The sequence below is a fragment of the Hypanus sabinus genome, unplaced genomic scaffold (assembly GCF_030144855.1).
Source record: "Hypanus sabinus isolate sHypSab1 unplaced genomic scaffold, sHypSab1.hap1 scaffold_166, whole genome shotgun sequence".
Classification (NCBI taxonomy): Eukaryota; Metazoa; Chordata; class Chondrichthyes; order Myliobatiformes; family Dasyatidae; genus Hypanus; species Hypanus sabinus.
Window position 1 is genome coordinate 205,797 of NW_026779742.1, and position 19,565 is coordinate 225,361.

General features: G+C 58.1%; 1 protein-coding gene across 2 annotated transcripts in view; it reads right to left on the reverse strand.

Moving 5' to 3' along the window:
• Positions 1-19,565, reverse strand: part of LOC132387246 (NACHT, LRR and PYD domains-containing protein 3-like) — a 42,142-nt gene that overhangs the window by 5,050 nt on the left and 17,527 nt on the right. For both annotated transcript variants that reach the window (XM_059959607.1, XM_059959606.1), the window contains 4 exons: positions 11,237-11,328; positions 9,311-9,477; positions 4,580-4,751; positions 4,416-4,481 (listed from right to left, as the gene is read on the reverse strand). In XM_059959607.1, coding sequence (XP_059815590.1) covers positions 4,416-4,481; positions 4,580-4,751; positions 9,311-9,477; positions 11,237-11,246 — 415 coding nt within the window. In that variant the 5' untranslated portion in view covers positions 11,247-11,328. The remainder of the gene's footprint in view (positions 1-4,415; positions 4,482-4,579; positions 4,752-9,310; positions 9,478-11,236; positions 11,329-19,565) is intronic.

A 19,565-nucleotide genomic window follows, 5' to 3' on the forward strand; every position in this document is an offset into this window, starting at 1 on the left:
TCACAGATCTCTCAGTGGGTGAGCATCTGGGGACAGTGTACACCGATCCCTGGCCGTTAGCATTATCATGAACAAGAATACAATGAGAGAGGGCAGGATTTTTTTTTAATTGGGGAAGGACAAGTTATGAGGATATAAAGCTAGAACTTTCGGGTGTGAGTTGGGATTCTTTTTTTGCATGGAAATGTACTATGGACATGTGGTCGGTGTTTAGGGATGTCTTGCAGGATGTTAGGGATAAATTTGCCCCGGTGAGGAAGATTAGGAATGGTAGGGTGAAGGAACCATGGGTGACAAGTGAGGTGGAAAAGGTAGTCAGGTGCAAGAAGGCAGCATGGTTTAGGAAGCCACGATGAGATAGTTCTATAGAGGATCAGAGGGTAGCAAAAAAGGGGCTTAAGGAGGCGCTGAGGAGAGGAAGAAGGGGGTAAGAGAAGGCCTTTGCGAGTAGGGTGAAGGAAAACCCCAAGGCATTCTTCAATTATGTGAAGAACAAAAGGATGACAGGAGTGAAGAAAGGACCGATTAGAAATAAAGGTGGGAAGATTAGCCTGGAGATTGTGGAAGTGAGCGTGGTCCTCAATGAATACATCTCTTCGGTATTCACCACTGAGGGGGAACGATGGCGATGAGGACAATATGAGTGAGGTTGATGTTCTGGAGCATGTTGATACTAAAGAAAGGAGGTTTTGCAGCTGTTAAAATACATCAGGACGGATAAGTCCCCGCCCTGACGGAACATTCCCCACGAGGCCAGCGAAGATATTGCGGAGTGTCTGGCTAGGATCTTTCTGTACTGGTTATACACACGAATGGTACCGGAGGATTGGAGGGAGGCGAATGTTATACCCTTGTTCAAAAAAGGCAGTAAGGGTAGCCCGGATAGCTATAGACCAGTGAGCCTTACGTCTGTGGTGGGAAAGCTGTTGGAAAAGATTCTTAGAGATAGGATCGATGGGCATATAGAAATCATGGTCTGATCAGGCACAGTCAGCATGGCTTTGTGAAGTGCAGATCGTATCTAACACGCCTTATATAGATCTTTGAGGATGCGTCCAGGCATATAGATGAGGATAGTTCAGTGGATGTGATCTACATGTATTTTAGTAAGACATTTGTCAAAGTTCCACACTGTAGGCTTATTCAGAAAGTCAGAAGGCATGGGATCCAGGGAAGCTTGGCCAGTTGGATTCAGAATTGGCTTGCCTGCAGAAAGAAGAGTGTCATGGTGGAGGGAGTACATTCAGATTGGAGGGTTTTGACTCGTGGTGTCCCATAAGGATCGGTTCTGGAACCTGTACTTATCATGATTTTTATTAAAGACCTGGATGTGGGGGTAGAAGGGTGGGTTGGCAAGTTTGCAGACGACCCAAAGCTTGGTGGTGTTGTGGATAGTGTAGAGAATTGTCGAAGATTGCAGAGAGACATTGATAGGAGGTAAAAGTGGGCTGAGAAGTGGCAGATGGAGTTCAATCCGGAGAAGTGTGAGGTGGTACACTCTGGAAGGACAAACTCCATGGTAGAGTACAAAGTAAATGGCAGGATACTTGGTAGCGTGGAGGAGCAGATGAATCTGGGGGTACATGTCCACAAATCCCTGAAAGTTGCCTCACAGGTAGATATGGTAGTTAAGAAAGCTTATTGTGTGATAGCTTTTATAAGTCCAGGGATAGAGTTTAAGAGTCACGGGGTAATGGTGCAGATCTGGTTAGGTAACACTTGGAGTACTGCGTGCAGTTCTGGTCGTGTCACTATAGGAAGGATGTGGAAGCATTAGGAAGGATATAGACTACAATTGACTGGATGCCTCCTGACTGGAGAGTATGGATTACGATCATAGATTAAGGGAGCTAGGGCTTACCTGTTTGGAGGATGAGAGGAGACATGATAGAAGTGTATAAGATATTAAGAGGAATAGATAGAGTCGACAGCCAAATCCTATTCACCAGGGCACCACCGCTCAGAACAATAGGACCTGTAAGGTGTGGGAAGATCAAGGTGGATAAAAGAGGAAGTTTTTTCACTCAGAGAGTGGTTGGTGCGTGGAATGCGCTGACTGAGCCAGATACAAAAGTGAATTTTAAGAGACAGGTATATTGAGTAATTTAAGGTGGGGGGTTATATGGAAGGCACGGTTTAAAGGTCGGCTCAATATTATTGGCGGAAGGGCCAGGCAGTTCTATACCTTTCAATGTTCTATATTCTATGCTTCATTTTTGACTGACGGGAATGTCTGTTCAGCAAACTCATTGATTACTCCACGTGCACAGCCGAAGACCCGGACGGTAAAAAGGTGTTCTGAACAAAAGCAAATGGTTATCCGTCCGACAGTCACAACACAAGGAGCGTCGCCTGAACACTGACAGTCTCAAAACATGCCTCTAAAAACAAGTATTCAGGCTCTCAGTGTCATGGTCCTGTCCGTGAAATCGGCATTCCGGTTCACGGTTCGGTCCAAGTTCCTTATTCCAGTTTTTCCGAGTTCCCCAGTTTCTGTTGAGGCAGCTGATTCTCGTTTGGGCTGGCCTCATGAATAGCTTCAGGATTCAGCCTCTGGCTGCCGGATTGATCCTGTCCAAACCCACTGTGTGTGTCCCTTCCCTTCACCTTTCGCCTCGAGCCCTGCCTTGCCTCTCCTCGACTCTGCCTGGAGCCTTGCCTCGACTTGCCTGTGTCTGGAGCCTCGTCTATGTCCAGGCCTTCGCTCGGTAGGTTCGGCCGAATTGCCGCTACCTAGCCTTGGGAACTGTCGCGTCGTGTTCAGGGTTTTGTGAAAATAGCCTCGGCCCTGCTCCCTAACCCAAGGAGGGGTCCCGGCTCTGTGTTCAATTTTATGAGTCCCGGATATACGACCTGTACCCAAGGAGGGGAACAGCTCTGTGTTCTGTGTTACGAGTCACGGCCCTCCAACCTGTACCCAAGGAGGGGACCTACTCTGTGTTTTGTGTTACGAGTCACGGCCCTCCAACCTGTACCCAAGGAGGGGACCTACTCTGTGTTTTGTGTTATGAGTCACGGCCCTCCGACCTGTACCCAAGAAGGGGAACAGCTCTGTGTTCTGTGTTATGAGTCACGGCCCTCCAACCTGTACCCAAGGAGGGGACCTACTCTGTGTTTTGTGTTATGAGTCACGGCCCTCCGACCTGTACCCAAGGAGGGGACCTGCTCTGAGTTCTATGTTATGAGTCACTGCCCTTCGACCTGTACCCAAGGAGGGGACCTGCTCTGTGTTCTGTGTTATGAGTCCCTACCCTCCGACCTGTTCCCAAGGAGGGGAATAGCTTTGTGTTCTGTGTTATGAGTCACGGATCTACGACCTGTACCCAAGGAGGGGACCTGCTCTGTGTTCTGTGTTATGAGTCCCGGAACTACGACCTGTACCCAAGGAGGGGACCTGCTCTGTGTTCTGTGTTATGAGTCCGGGCCCTACATCCTGTACCCAAGGAGGGGTCCTGCTCTGTGTTCTGTGTTATGAGTCCCGGAACTACGACCTGTACCCAAGGAGGGGACGTGCTCTGTGTTCTGTGTGATGAGTCCCGGCCCTACGTCCTGTACCCAACGCGGGGACCTGCTCTGTGTTCTGGGTAATGAGTCCCGGACCTACGTCCTGTACCCAAGTAGGGGACCTGCTCTGTGTTCTGTTTGAAGAGTCCCGCCCTCGGTCCTGTGCCCAAGGAGGGGACCTGCTCTGTGTTGTTTGTTATGAGTCCCTGCCCTACGACCTGTACCCAAGCAGGTATCCCAGCTCTGTGTTCCATGTTCCTATCTCTTCCTCCACCAAGGCTCTAGGTACTTGTCATGTCTATGTGCCTCGGTCAACACAGGAGTACCGTGCCTTGCCCGGTGCTGGGACTCCCTTGTCCTTTGCTGGGGTTCCCTTGTCCAGGAGTCTCATGCCCAGTCCTGTTGTCTCTCCCTCGACCAAGGTTCTGGGTTCTCGTCACGTCATATGCCTCGCTCAGCACAAGAGATCCTTGGCCAGTTCTATGCTAGGATTCCCCCGTCCTGTGCTAAGTTTCCCTTGTCCCGTCCAAGAGTCTCTGGTCCCTGCCTGTGCCTCTCCTCGTCCTGTAGCCTCGGCCTGCCCTCGCCTTGTTCTGGAGTCCGATCCCGAGTCAAGACCCAGGTTCTGGGTCCATGTCCAGTCTCTGGCTCGGAGTCCAAGGCCAGGCTCCTAGTTCCCAGTTCCATGTCCTGGTTCCGCTATCCTCGTCAAGTCCTATCCCAGGCCCGGAATCCTTGACTCGTCCGGGGCCTGTGTCATATCCAGCGTCCTTTCGGCCCCATTGCCTTTGGTTCCTTCTCACGCCTAGTCCTGTTCCTGGTAGTTCAGTGTCTGTGTCTTGCTTTTGGGACTACTCCCAATGACACTCAGAGTGAATTAAAGACTTTGAAATATCCAGTCCATCGCTTACCTTTCAGATGCTTGGGTACTTCAGATAAACCCCGCTCAGTGTCCATGTAGGCGAACTGGCCGTCACCTGTTCAAATAGATTAACCTGCATGAGGTCTGTTCTGTGAAATACTGGAAATTCATCAGTATTTACATCTGTAACACACAGTGTATGGTTCACCCTACCATGTTCCCGTATTTCATTCAGTATTCTGCTAAGCTTCGGTAAATGGTGATGTAATTTCACAAAGGATTCCCACATCACCCTCTGGGCCCCCGAGCCCTTCTCCATCACCAGATCCAGGAGGAGTTTGGAAGCGCCCGCTCGATTTGCCTTCTCCGCCAGCTCAGTCACGCTCTGTAATGAACAATGAGGAATATGTTGAGTAGCGGAGGGGTGGGTACAAATCTACCCTGAACATGGACTGACCCACCGCATTCTACTCGCTGTAAATCAGTTACAGCCATTGAAGTGTTCATAGCGGGGTGAAGATTTTGAAAGATGCGAGCCGGCTCAGTCAGGAGTTCCTGCACGCAACAGATGGCGGGGTTATTATCTACTTGACGGGTTTTAAGAAGAGCACGCATAGCGTGAGTGAGCCAGAAATAGAGTGGGGATTTGAGGTTTTGTGTCAGAGAGGGTTCAGTGCGGAGAGGCCGAGGCTTTAGGTAGATTTTGGGTAATACTTTCCCTCTTTTTCATGATTAGAACAGTGGGAATGCCAGGCAGAATAGTCCAATGCTCATCCTACAGGATGCAGCAAGACAGGGGTAGCCTGACAACTTCTCCTTCAGGCTTTTCCTCCAGCTGCAGCTTCTTGCAGACTGTGCTGAGGAATTGGAGCTGGGGCTGGATGAACCCACGATCACTCAGAATGCTAAAAGTTTGACTGACAGACTGTTCAGGGACGGAGATATACTCAAGGCGTAGTCAGTAGGTAATTGTGTAAATGTCAGGAGGGGGGCAGGGGATAGGCAACCACTACCGAAAACTCCTCTGCAACAGGTATACAGCTTTCTGCTTCGGGGTGTTGCCTAGCAGAGGGAAGCTACTGAGACTATGCCTCTGGTACAGAGTTTGGTTTTGCGACTCACAAGGGATGAGAAGTGGTGAGCTGCGCTGACAGGGGGAGTTCAATGGTCAGGAGAACAGGCTGGAGATTCTCTTTACGAGAAGGAGACTTTTGGATGAAGTCTTGCCAATGTCAGGGATATCTTCCGTCGAGTCTGACACATTCGTAAGGGCAGGATGAGTTGTCAGAGGTCGTGATCCACGTTGGCACCAATGACAAGAGTAGGAAATCTGATGAGGTCCTGCAAAGTGAGCTTATGTCGTTAGATGCTAAACTAAAGGGCAGGAACTCCAGGGTTCTGTTCTCAGCACGTGCGAGTGAGGTCTGAAATAAAACGATAATACAGTCTAATGTGTGGCTGATCAGATGTTGCATTATGGAAGGCTTCAGGTGGAGAGGCTGTGTAGGAAAAATGTTGTTAAGCCATTTTCCAGAGTCAGGACATTAAAGGGTGAACATGGTGAAACTAATGTTCCAAGTTGCGTATTATTTCAATGCAAGGATTATTGTTGGACAGGCAGGTGAGCTTAGAGCGTGGATCAGCACATTGGATTACAACATTACAAAACGTCCGATGCGAAAGTGTTGCGTGCTAGATAATGTTCAGCTGTTTGAGAAAGCTGTAGGAATAAGCCAGGGAATTTCAGGTCGGACAGCCTGACACCAGTGGTGGTAAAGTTATTGGTAGTTATTAGAGAAACTCGATATAAGTATTTGGATGGGCAAGGATTGATTAGGAATTGTCAATACTGATGTGTACCTGGTAGATCCTGTCTAAACAATCTTAGAGATTCTCGGGTAAATTACCAAGCAAGTAATGAAGTCAGTGGATGTTGTCTACAGGAACTGCAGCAAGATCTTTGACAAGTCCATCATAGGAGCCCGGTCAGTACGATTAAGTCGCTTCTTAGTCATTACATGAAAGTAAGTTAGTTTACATATTGGGTTTGTGAGATAAGCTAAGACAGGTAGTGGAGGTTTGCTTTCTGACTGGAGGCTTATGAGTAAGTGTTGTGCTTCGGGGACCTGTGCTGTGTCTGATGTTGTCTGTCATTTATATCATCCATCAACACTGTATGATAATGTGATAAAGAGGGTCAGCAAATCTGTGGATGACACCAAAGTAGGGACAGCGAGGAAGGTTATCAAAGCTTCCAGCGGGAGTTAGAACATCCGGAAAAGGGTGGATTAAAATTATCAGTTAGAATTTAATGAGGACAAGTGTGAGGTGTTGCATTTTTTTTTTTTTGTGGACAAAGCACGATAGCACGAATAAATTTATTGGTAGGACATTGAGCAGTTTGCTAAGTCCAAGGTATCAAGGAGTAGAGATCAAAAATTTCTTGAAACTGTTGTCAAAAGTAGATAGCGTTGTAAAACCTTAAGGGCGTGGGTCTTCATAAATCAAAGTTTTGAATACAGAAATTAGATTAGAGGCAGATTTATTAGAGTTGTTAGGGAGATTTTAAAATAATTTGACGGGGAGTTGGGAACCAGAGTGTTAGGGATGAGAATGGGGAAACATAGATGATAGAAAGGATACGCAGGAGGTAAGGACAATCACAACCATTGGCTTGAGTTACAGGGTAATAGACGCGTTGTGCCGTTAACACAGAGAGCAACAAAGGCTCGACTGAAAGTGTTATACTTGAATGCACACAACTACAAAAAATATAATAGACATTCTTGAAATTCAGCTAAATATTTGCAAGTATGACATTGTGGCCATTCCTGAAACTTGGCTAAAAGATGGCTGCAATTTGGAGCTGAAATTCCAAGGATATATGGTATATCGGAACGATTGGATAGTAGGTAGAGGGGGTTGTGTGGCCCTGTCTACATGAAAAAAATATTAAATCATTAGAATGTGTTGAGATAGGATCGGACAGTGTAGAAACTCAATGGGTTGAGGTAAGAAATAGCAAGGGTAAAAGGACCCTAATGGCAGTTGTATACAGGCCTCCAAACAGCAGCCGGGATGTGATTACAAATTACAGCAGGAGATATAAAAGACGTTGTCAAAGGTCAACGTCATGATAATCGCTGGCGATTTTATATGATAGAGGATTGGAAACACCTGGCCACTACTGGACATCAAAAGAGGAAATTTGTAGATTGTCTGAGACATGGCTTTTTTAGAACTGCTTGTTGTTGAGTCCACTTGGGGATCGGGAATTGGGAATATTTTAAAAGCTTGGAGAAGAAAACTAAAAAAGGACATTTGTCAGGAAAAGATGAATTATGAAAGGAAACTGGCGACTAACGTCAAAGAAGATACCTAAAGTATTTTTAAAGTATATATCGTGTAATCAGAGCTGTGGGTAGATATGGGACCAATAGAAAATAACTTTGTAAATATTGTAGTGAGACACGCAGAGGTGGCAGAGGAACTGAATGTGTATTTTGCATCAGTCTTTACAGTGGAAGAAGTCTGCAGTTCACCGGACATTCAAGAGTCTCAGGGAAGTGAAGAATGTGCAGTTTAAATTACGACTGGGAAGGTGCTCAGGAAGCTTAATGGTCTGAGAATGGATAAATCTCTTGGACCTGATGGAATGCACCCTCAGGTTCTGAAGGAAGTAGCTGGAGACATTGCGGAAACATTGACAATGGTTGTTCATTAGTCGATAGATTCTAGCATTGTCCACGATGACTGGAAAATTGCAAATGTTACTGATCTATTTAAGAAGGGTGGACGACAGTAGAAAGGAAACTATAGACCTGTTAGCCTGACATCAGTGGTTGGGAAGTTGTAGGAATCGATTGTTAGGAATGAAATTACGGAGTAGCTGGAGGCACAGAAAAAGTTAGATCAGTGAGGACTAGATGGGCCAAAGAGCCTGTTTCTGTGCTGTACTGTACTGTAGAGTTCAATGTAGGTCGAAGTATGAGAGGGTCATTGTTGATTTTCCCTGGCGTAACTGCTGGTGAACCACAGAAGGTTCACACTTCATTGCCAGGCTCCATGAGGGGTCCAGTGTCAGCAGACAGCTGGGAATTGGCAGTGAGGAGCAGACAACAAATTCTGATCTTCTGTGCACGTGTAGTAACGTTGAGAAAGAGGTTTGGATCGAAATTGTCGGCTGTCTCCTGTGGAACGTCGAGTTCGGTATGGTCTGCCTGGCAATAGGTGAATGCATTCCAGTATCAGAAGGACGACTGTTAAGCTGTTTATTTGTAATTCTGTGTTAGCTTTAGATGCTTGGAATATTTCCAGTGATACTGATTTTGCACTTTTCAATGTTAATAGTATATGTGGTGGTAGTTACAAACTCAGAGTGGAACATTCACAAGGATCAGAAAGTAATGGAACCAAGAGGCATGTTGTGATATTAACCAACAAAACGGATCAGCAGTTTAACAGAGACGAGATTCAGTTCTGTCTGGTTCAATTGATGATGGGCTTTAAGGAAGACTCGAGAAATGAGCTGAGAAATTAATCACTATAATTTTGATTTGTGAGAAACCCGAGATTTATCAGGAGAATACAGACTAATGAATGACCCTTAAGGTCGCGGATTGGGAGCATGATGTGACGTCAGAGAAAGAGGTGTAAAGTGGTTATCTGTCCACTTGCAAAGTCCGTCAAGAGTCACACACTAAAGTCACCTGTCAATCATTGTCTGCATCCTAACCTGTCCAAAACTGAAAGTGTTCGGAAAACTGGTCAGAGGTTTGTAGTGATGAATAAAGGCTCAGTGTATCCGCAAACGAAAACTCTTTTCTTGATGTTGACCACAAACATTGTAGGATTTTCATAGCCCAGAGGTGCCGTTACACCGGTTCAGTCGGTCTATGATAAATTCAGTAGAATCTACACTCAGTGTACTTCCCTCTCACTTACGTGATACTCTTGCCCGGTGAAGTGATCATCGCCCATTAACATGAAGCCGACTCCCTCCACACGCTCCTCAATCGCCTGCTCCAGTCGCTTCTTGTAGAATCTCGTCAACCGGAACAGTTGGTGATCATCACAATTTGACAGGAAGGCGGAGATGGCCGAGTTCAGATCTGTAGTCAGTCACAGAACATAAAATAGTAGATGTACACGATGCCAATTTAAACCAGTCCCTTCTTCAGGAACATGGTCAATATCCCTCTGTTCCCGGCCTAAGCATGAGTTCAAACGTTTCTTAGATGCTGCCGAGAGTCCGTTTCTAGTCCCTCCCTCGGCAGCACATTCCAGAAACTGATCTATTTCTAAAGACAACATGCTTCCTAGATCCCTTTTGAACTTTCCCTTCTAAACTTAATCCTATTTGCTCGGGTATATAACATTTGCCCTGAGTTACAGACTAGCTGCCTTAGCTATGCCTATCATAAATTCACACGTTTCTCTGAGAAAAGGTCTCAGTGTCCACCGGTCCGGAGAAAGCAACCCAAGTTTGTTCGACCTCTTCTGGAAGCCAATATTCTGTAATCATTGCTACACACATCTGCATTCTCTCCAGACACTCCACATGATTCTCGCGATGTGTTTATCAGATCAGTGCACAATATCGAATGTATTTCTTAACCAAAATTCCTCCAGATACAACACAATTTTCAAAAATGCATACTCACACCTCCCACTTGCCGTTGCACGCTGGCAATTGTGTTGCCAATTTCAGGAAACTAAGCACATCCATCACAAGACCCGTCCGTACATCAATCTTGCTAACGGTCCCAGCAAACACTGTGCAAGTTACTCGCGAAGTTCACCTCCCAAAGTTTAACTCCTCATATTTGCCCTAATTCATTTTACCTGGTGACTGTCTGTTCATATTTATAATTGGATGCTTAACATTTCGACAACAGTCTCAAATTTACAAGACAGCGCCAACTTCTGTAAATCGACGAATCAGTCCACCCATGTGATTATGTAATCGTTTTGCGTAATGCATAGTTTATTACTAATTTATATACATCACACACGACGCATGGCGAAGCAGTGACCCTTGCGGACACGGCTAGTCACAGACCTTCACCCAAAAGAATGCTCCTCTAGTCCTGACTCTACTTTATGTCAGCGAGACATCTTTGAAATCAATATACAAAGTTTCTGCTTAACATTCCTGAACCAGAAATCTCGATTGTTGATTTCCCTCTTGAGATGCGGCCTCACCTGCTGTCCGTCCAGCATTGTGTGTGTTGCCTTCTTTACTTACTCTCTTGTTTCAATTTTATCCCGTTCACCATATATTGGTAGCTCACTCAGATTCCCTGTTTAAAATTTATCCTGCTCGCTGTCTCCTGCACCTAGCCCATTCTCCCACCGTTCTTTAACTTGGCCACAGAAAGCAGACTGCGGGAAACAGCCCGCACCTCCACTGTCCGGCAACCCAAAAATCCGGGGAGAATTCAGCATTTCCCTTCCCAAAGAGAAAACAGCATCTGTTTCTCTCACTGGCTGTCGGAGGCGTTTCCCACATCAGGGCGTCCCAAATACTGTCAGGAATTCCATCTGCTCCCTGGACTGTTACATTGCCCGCTGGTGTATTCCTGTCTGAGTGTTACCCACACCCGCCTTATTCAAGAGCTCCTTCTCCTTTCAGTCAGGTGAAGATTTGCCCGGAGTTATTCGGCTATTTCCGTTGTTAGGTCCCTGCGCTGGACCTGATGAATTGTTCCATCGCTCAAGGCCGCTTTACCAGTGCGATCAAAGACCCCGTTTGCTATCACTGCTTGTGCCCCTTTAGCGCCCACGTTTATTACTCTGAATTATTGATGATTCGACTAGACGTGTACCATGATGACAGAGTTTTAACGAGAAAGAGCCCAGTGAGCATACCTGTGTCCATTTTGAATCTGACTGACGTTGCTTGCTTGCCGTCTGCTTGTCCGCCTTCCGGGTGGAAGGAAGTACCACCTGCTGGCTATTATCTGCAGCAGAAATAAACCAGAGTGAGTCAGTTCCTTTGCCCTTCATAATTTAAAACACTTCTCTAAGGTCGCTGCTCAGTTTCCTACATTCCAGGAAGTAAGGACATAGAGTGGCATCCTCTCCCCAGCACTGAGGCCTTCTGGCCCTGACAGCACACTCACAAATCAGCCCTGCACTGCTTCCACTTTCATCAGGCCTTTTCAAACGGGGTGGCTGGAACTATAATTTGTATTGCAAACACAGTCTCACCAACGACTTATAAAACGGCCCGACTGTGGTTAACAGAACTCTTTGCAGTTGGAACTACCCGGTTTCAATTTCTGAAAGTTTTTGAGAGTTTGCAGTTTCTCACCGCGATCGTATGGTTATCCTCCGGGTGATCCAGTTTCACCCCAGTCTTAAGACGTGTAGGTGTGCAGCTTGTAAATTGTCCTGCGACAAGGTTAAATCAGGGGACTTACTGGGCTGATGTTATCTCACAGAAAATAATGTCCCAACTCCTGCACTCAGTGCCCTGACTGCTGAAGGACAACTTGACAAACACCCCTTCACAGCCCAGTGTCGCCGCATTGAGTGAACAAATCAGTTCCTCTGGTCTCTGGCAATCTCAGACCATGAGCCGCTTGTTGCAATATTCAGAATGAAACTGAAGACCATCAGGAAAACCAACATACCAGAATAGTGTTAGAAATATAGCAATATAGAAACCATAAATCATTAAATAACAGTAAGTGGGATCAGTCCAGGAGTAGCCTATGGGCTCAGGGTGCCTGACACTCCGAGGGAGGAATTGTAAAACTGCCGGATGAAACATTAACAGCCTCAGACATGCGGGTGATGCGACTCCAATGGCTGAAAGTGAGAAGGATCTGCGGAAGCTTCTAATGAGCGTGAGAGAAGAAAGTGGGAAAGTTGTCTTGTTCCTCAATATTAAGTTCACCGGCCAGCCCTATCAACTTCGTGGTAATAAATGGAAAGGAAGTAGAAGCAGTAACAGATTTTGTCGGTTCAAAGATTTGTATAGATGGTAACTAGAGCCACGAAATTAAAAAAAAAAACAAACAAAAAAAAAACTCTTGTTTCCGGACAGGGCAGCAATGGGAAAATTAGATAAAATTCTAAAGCGCAGGGACATGACATCGCTTACGAAGAATCGTAGAGTCGGGTCTATGGTATTTCCAGTTGCGATGTATGGCTGTGAGAGCTGGACTGTTAGTGAGGCTGATTATAAAACAATCGACGACTTTGAAACTGGATGCTGAAGGAAAGTGTTAAGAGTGCATCCGACAGCAAGAAGATCGGACAAGCCAATGCTTGAAGAAGTGGAGCCAGACAGCTGACGAGGAGGATTGAAAATCTCCAGTGGGTTGGCCACGTGTGGTGCGCGCGAGGGCAGTGGGAGGGGCGGTGAGCTGGTGCGCGCGAGGGCAGTGGGCGGGGCGGTGAGCTGGTGCGCGCGAGGGCAGTGGGCGGGGCGGTGAGCTGGTGCGCGCGAGGGCAGTGGGCGGGGCGGTGAGCTGGTGCGCGCGAGGGTAGTGGGCGGGGCGGTGAGCTGGTGCGCGCGAGGGCAGTGGGCGGGGCGGTGAGCTGGTGCGCGCGAGGGCAGTGGGCGGGGCGGTGAGCTGGTGCGCGCGAGGGCAGTGGGCGGGGCGGTGAGCTGGTGCGCGCGAGGGCAGTGGGCGGGGCGGTGAGCTGGTGCGCGCGAGGGCAGTGGGCGGGGCGGTGAGCTGGTGCGCGCGAGGGCAGTGGGCGGGGCGGTGAGCTGGTGCGCGCGAGGGCAGTGGGCGGGGCGGTGAGCTGGTGCGCGAGGGCAGTGGGCGGGGCGGTGAGCTGGTGCGCGCGAGCGCAGTGGGCGGGGCGGTGAGCTGGTGCGCGCGAGGGCAGTGGGCGGGGCGGTGGGCCGGTGCGCGCGAGGGCAGTGGGCGGGGCGGTGAGCTGGTGCGCGCGAGGGCAGTGGGCGGGGCGGTGGGCCGGTGCGCGCGAGGGCAGTGGGCGGGGCGGTGAGCTGGTGCGCGCGAGGGCAGTGGGCGGGGCGGTGAGCTGGAGAGCGCGAGGGCAGTGGGCGGGGCGGTGAGCTGGTGCGCGCGAGGGCAGTGGGCGGGGCGCTGAGCTGGTGCGCGCGAGGGCAGTGGGCGGGGCGCTGAGCTGGTGCGCGCGAGGGCAGAGGGCGGGGCGCTGAGCTGGTGCGCGCGAGGGCAGTGGGCGGGGCGGTGAGCCGGTGCGCGCGAGGGCAGTGGGCGGGGAGGTGAGCCGGTGCGCGCGAGGGCAGTGGGCGGGGAGGTGAGCTGGTGCGCGCGAGGGCAGTGGGCGGGGCGGTGAGCTGGTGCGCGCGAGGGCAGTGGGCGGGGCGGTGAGCTGGTGCGCGCGAGGGCAGTGGGCGGGGAGGTGAGCTGGTGCGCGCGAGGGCAGTGGGCGGGGCGGTGAGCTGGTGCGCGCGAGGGTAGTGGGCGGGGCGGTGAGCTGGTGCGCGCGAGGGCAGTGGGCGGGGCGGTGAGCTGGTGCGCGCGAGGGCAGTGGGCGGGGCGGTGAGCTGGTGCGCGCGAGGGCAGTGGGCGGGGCGGTGAGCTGGTGCGCGCGAGGGCAGTGGGCGGGGCGCTGAGCTGGTGCGCGCGAGGGCAGTGGGCGGGGCGCTGAGCTGGTGCGCGCGAGGGCAGAGGGCGGGGCGCTGAGCTGGTGCGCGCGAGGGCAGTGGGCGGGGCGCTGAGCCGGTGCGCGCGAGGGCAGTGGGCGGGGAGGTGAGCCGGTGCGCGCGAGGGCAGTGGGCGGGGCGGTGAGCTGGTGCGCGCGAGGGCAGTGGGCGGGGCGGTGAGCTGGTGCGCGCGAGGGCAGTGGGCGGGGCGGTGAGCTGGTGCGCGCGAGGGCAGTGGGCGGGGAGGTGAGCTGGTGCGCGCGAGGGCAGTGGGCGGGGCGGTGAGCTGGTGCGCGCGAGGGTAGTGGGCGGGGCGGTGAGCTGGTGCGCGCGAGGGCAGTGGGCGGGGCGGTGAGCTGGTGCGCGCGAGGGCAGTGGGCGGGGCGGTGAGCTGGTGCGCGCGAGGGCAGTGGGCGGGGCGGTGAGCTGGTGCGCGCGAGGGCAGTGGGCGGGGCGGTGAGCTGGTGCGCGCGAGGGCAGTGGGCGGGGCGGTGAGCTGGTGCGCGCGAGGGCAGTGGGCGGGGCGGTGAGCTGGTGCGCGCGAGGGCAGTGGGCGGGGCGGTGAGCTGGTGCGCGCGAGGGCAGTGGGCGGGGCGGTGAGCTGGTGCGCGCGAGGGCAGTGGGCGGGGAGGTGAGCTGGTGCGCGCGAGGGCAGTGGGCGGGGCGGTGAGCTGGTGCGCGCGAGGGCAGTGGGCGGGGCGGTGAGCTGGTGCGCGCGAGGGTAGTGGGCGGGGCGGTGAGCTGGTGCGCGCGAGGGCAGTGGGCGGGGCGGTGAGCTGGTGCGCGCGAGGGCAGTGGGCGGGGCGGTGAGCTGGTGCGCGCGAGGGCAGTGGGCGGGGCGGTGAGCTGGTGCGCGCGAGGGCAGTGGGCGGGGCGGTGAGCTGGTGCGCGCGAGGGCAGTGGGCGGGGCGGTGGGCCGGTGCGCGCGAGGGCAGTGGGCGGGGCGGTGAGCCGGTGCGCGCGAGGGCAGTGGGCGGGGCGGTGGGCCGGTGCGCGAGGGCAGTGGGCGGGGCGGTGAGCTGGTGCGCGCGAGCGCAGTGGGCGGGGCGGTGAGCTGGTGCGCGCGAGGGCAGTGGGCGGGGCGGTGAGCCGGTGCGCGCGAGGGCAGTGGGCGGGGAGGTGAGCTGGTGCGCGCGAGGGCAGTGGGCGGGGCGCTGAGCTGGTGCGCGCGAGGGCAGTGGGCGGGGCGCTGAGCTGGTGCGCGCGAGGGCAGTGGGCGGGGCGCTGAGCTGGTGCGCGCGAGGGTAGTGGGCGGGGCGGTGAGCTGGTGCGCGCGAGGGCAGTGGGCGGGGCGGTGAGCTGGTGCGCGCGAGGGCAGTGGGCGGGGCGGTGAGCTGGTGCGCGCGAGGGCAGTGGGCGGGGCGGTGAGCTGGTGCGCGCGAGGGCAGTGGGCGGGGCGGTGAGCTGGTGCGCGCGAGGGCAGTGGGCGGGGCGGTGAGCTGGTGCGCGCGAGGGCAGTGGGCGGGGCGGTGAGCTGGTGCGCGCGAGGGCAGTGGGCGGGGCGGTGAGCTGGTGCGCGCGAGGGCAGTGGGCGGGGCGGTGAGCTGGTGCGCGCGAGGGCAGTGGGCGGGGCGGTGAGCTGGTGCGCGAGGGCAGTGGGCGGGGCGGTGAGCTGGTGCGCGCGAGCGCAGTGGGCGGGGCGGTGAGCTGGTGCGCGCGAGGGCAGTGGGCGGGGCGGTGGGCCGGTGCGCGCGAGGGCAGTGGGCGGGGCGGTGAGCTGGTGCGCGCGAGGGCAGTGGGCGGGGCGGTGGGCCGGTGCGCGAGGGCAGTGGGCGGGGCGGTGAGCTGGTGCGCGCGAGCGCAGTGGGCGGGGCGGTGAGCTGGTGCGCGCGAGGGCAGTGGGCGGGGCGGTGGGCCGGTGCGCGCGAGGGCAGTGGGCGGGGCGGTGAGCTGGTGCGCGCGAGGGCAGTGGGCGGGGCGGTGGGCCGGTGCGCGCGAGGGCAGTGGGCGGGGCGGTGAGCTGGTGCGCGCGAGGGCAGTGGGCGGGGCGGTGAGCTGGTGCGCGCGAGGGCAGTGGGCGGGGCGGTGAGCTGGTGCGCGCGAGGGCAGTGGGCGGGGCGGTGAGCTGGTGCGCGCGAGGGCAGTGGGCGGGGCGGTGAGCTGGTGCGCGCGAGGGCAGTGGGCGGGGCGGTGAGCTGGTGCGCGAGGGCAGTGGGCGGGGCGGTGAGCTGGTGCGCGCGAGCGCAGTGGGCGGGGCGGTGAGCTGGTGCGCGCGAGGGCAGTGGGCGGGGCGGTGGGCCGGTGCGCGCGAGGGCAGTGGGCGGGGCGGTGAGCTGGTGCGCGCGAGGGCAGTGGGCGGGGCGGTGGGCCGGTGCGCGCGAGGGCAGTGGGCGGGGCGGTGAGCTGGTGCGCGCGAGGGCAGTGGGCGGGGCGGTGAGCTGGAGAGCGCGAGGGCAGTGGGCGGGGCGGTGAGCTGGTGCGCGCGAGGGCAGTGGGCGGGGCGCTGAGCTGGTGCGCGCGAGGGCAGTGGGCGGGGCGCTGAGCTGGTGCGCGCGAGGGCAGAGGGCGGGGCGCTGAGCTGGTGCGCGCGAGGGCAGTGGGCGGGGCGCTGAGCCGGTGCGCGCGAGGGCAGTGGGCGGGGAGGTGAGCCGGTGCGCGCGAGGGCAGTGGGCGGGGCGGTGAGCTGGTGCGCGCGAGGGCAGTGGGCGGGGCGGTGAGCTGGTGCGCGCGAGGGCAGTGGGCGGGGCGGTGAGCTGGTGCGCGCGAGGGCAGTGGGCGGGGCGGTGAGCTGGTGCGCGCGAGGGCAGTGGGCGGGGCGGTGAGCTGGTGCGCGCGAGGGCAGTGGGCGGGGCGGTGAGCTGGAGAGCGCGAGGGCAGTGGGCGGGGCGGTGAGCTGGTGCGCGCGAGGGCAGTGGGCGGGGCGGTGAGCTGGTGCGCGCGAGGGCAGTGGGCGGGGCGCTGAGCTGGTGCGCGCGAGGGCAGAGGGCGGGGCGCTGAGCTGGTGCGCGCGAGGGCAGTGGGCGGGGCGCTGAGCCGGTGCGCGCGAGGGCAGTGGGCGGGGAGGTGAGCCGGTGCGCGCGAGGGCAGTGGGCGGGGCGGTGAGCTGGTGCGCGCGAGGGCAGTGGGCGGGGCGCTGAGCTGGTGCGCGCGAGGGCAGTGGGCGGGGCGCTGAGCTGGTGCGCGCGAGGGCAGTGGGCGGGGCGGTGAGCTGGTGCGCGCGAGGGCAGTGGGCGGGGCGGTGATCTGGAGCGCGCGAGGGCAGTGGGCGGGGCGCTGAGCTGGAGCGCGCGAGGGCAGTGGGCGGGGCGCTGAGCTGGTGCGCGCGAGGGCAGTGGGCGGGGCGGTGAGCTGGTGCGCGCGAGGGCAGTGGGCGGGGCGGTGAGCTGGTGCGCGCGAGGGCAGTGGGCGGGGCCGTGAGCTGGTGCGCGAGGGCAGTGGGCGGGGCGGTGATCTGGTGCGCGAGGGCAGTGGGCGGGGCGCAGAGCTGGTGCGCGCGAGCGCAGTGGGCGGGGCGGTGAGCTGGTGCGCGCGAGGGCAGTGGGCGGGGCGGTGAGCTGCTGCGCGCGAGGGCAGTGGGCGGGGAGGTGAGCTGGTGCGCGCGAGGGCAGTGGGCGGGGCGGTGAGCTGGTGCGCGCGAGGGTAGTGGGCGGGGCGGTGAGCTGGTGCGCGCGAGGGCAGTGGGCGGGGCGGTGAGCTGGTGCGCGCGAGGGCAGTGGGCGGGGCGGTGAGCTGGTGCGCGCGAGGGCAGTGGGCGGGGCGGTGAGCTGGTGCGCGCGAGGGCAGTGGGCGGGGCGGTGAGCTGGTGCGCGCGAGGGCAGTGGGCGGGGCGGTGAGCTGGTGCGCGCGAGGGCAGTGGGCGGGGCGGTGAGCTGGTGCGCGCGAGGGCAGTGGGCGGGGCGGTGAGCTGGTGCGCGCGAGGGCAGTGGGCGGGGCGGTGAGCTGGTGCGCGCGAGGGCAGTGGGCGGGGAGGTGAGCTGGTGCGCGCGAGGGCAGTGGGCGGGGCGGTGAGCTGGTGCGCGCGAGGGCAGTGGGCGGGGCGGTGAGCTGGTGCGCGCGAGGGTAGTGGGCGGGGCGGTGAGCTGGTGCGCGCGAGGGCAGTGGGCGGGGCGGTGAGCTGGTGCGCGCGAGGGCAGTGGGCGGGGCGGTGAGCTGGTGCGCGCGAGGGCAGTGGGCGGGGCGGTGAGCTGGTGCGCGCGAGGGCAGTGGGCGGGGCGGTGAGCTGGTGCGCGCGAGGGCAGTGGGCGGGGCGGTGGGCCGGTGCGCGCGAGGGCAGTGGGCGGGGCGGTGAGCCGGTGCGCGCGAGGGCAGTGGGCGGGGCGGTGGGCCGGTGCGCGAGGGCAGTGGGCGGGGCGGTGAGCTGGTGCGCGCGAGCGCAGTGGGCGGGGCGGTGAGCTGGTGCGCGCGAGGGCAGTGGGCGGGGAGGTGAGCCGGTGCGCGCGAGGGCAGTGGGCGGGGCGGTGAGCTGGTGCGCGCGAGGGCAGTGGGCGGGGCGCTGAGCTGGTGCGCGCGAGGGCAGTGGGCGGGGCGCTGAGCTGGTGCGCGCGAGGGCAGTGGGCGGGGCGGTGAGCTGGTGCGCGCGAGGGTAGTGGGCGGGGCGGTGAGCTGGTGCGCGCGAGGGCAGTGGGCGGGGCGGTGAGCTGGTGCGCGCGAGGGTAGTGGGCGGGGCGGTGAGCTGGTGCGCGCGAGGGCAGTGGGCGGGGCGGTGAGCTGGTGCGCGCGAGGGCAGTGGGCGGGGCGGTGAGCTGGTGCGCGCGAGGGCAGTGGGCGGGGCGGTGAGCTGGTGCGCGCGAGGGCAGTGGGCGGGGCGGTGAGCTGGTGCGCGCGAGGGCAGTGGGCGGGGCGGTGAGCTGGTGCGCGCGAGGGCAGTGGGCGGGGCGGTGAGCTGGTGCGCGCGAGGGCAGTGGGCGGGGCGGTGAGCTGGTGCGCGAGGGCAGTGGGCGGGGCGGTGAGCTGGTGCGCGCGAGCGCAGTGGGCGGGGCGGTGAGCTGGTGCGCGCGAGGGCAGTGGGCGGGGCGGTGGGCCGGTGCGCGCGAGGGCAGTGGGCGGGGCGGTGAGCTGGTGCGCGCGAGGGCAGTGGGCGGGGCGGTGGGCCGGTGCGCGAGGGCAGTGGGCGGGGCGGTGAGCTGGTGCGCGCGAGCGCAGTGGGCGGGGCGGTGAGCCGGTGCGCGCGAGGGCAGTGGGCGGGGCGGTGGGCCGGTGCGCGCGAGGGCAGTGGGCGGGGCGGTGGGCCGGTGCGCGCAAGGGCAGTGGGCGGGGCGGTGAGCTGGTGCGCGCGAGGGCAGTGGGCGGGGCGGTGAGCTGGTGCGCGCGAGGGCAGTGGGCGGGGCGGTGAGCTGGTGCGCGCGAGGGCAGTGGGCGGGGCGGTGAGCTGGTGCGCGCGAGGGCAGTGGGCGGGGCGGTGAGCTGGTGCGCGAGGGCAGTGGGCGGGGCGGTGAGCTGGTGCGCGCGAGGGCAGTGGGCGGGGCGGTGAGCTGGTGCGCGCGAGCGCAGTGGGCGGGGCGGTGGGCCGGTGCGCGCGAGGGCAGTGGGCGGGGCGGTGGGCCGGTGCGCGCGAGGGCAGTGGGCGGGGCGGTGAGCTGGTGCGCGCGAGGGCAGTGGGCGGGGCGGTGGGCCGGTGCGCGCGAGGGCAGTGGGCGGGGCGGTGAGCTGGAGAGCGCGAGGGCAGTG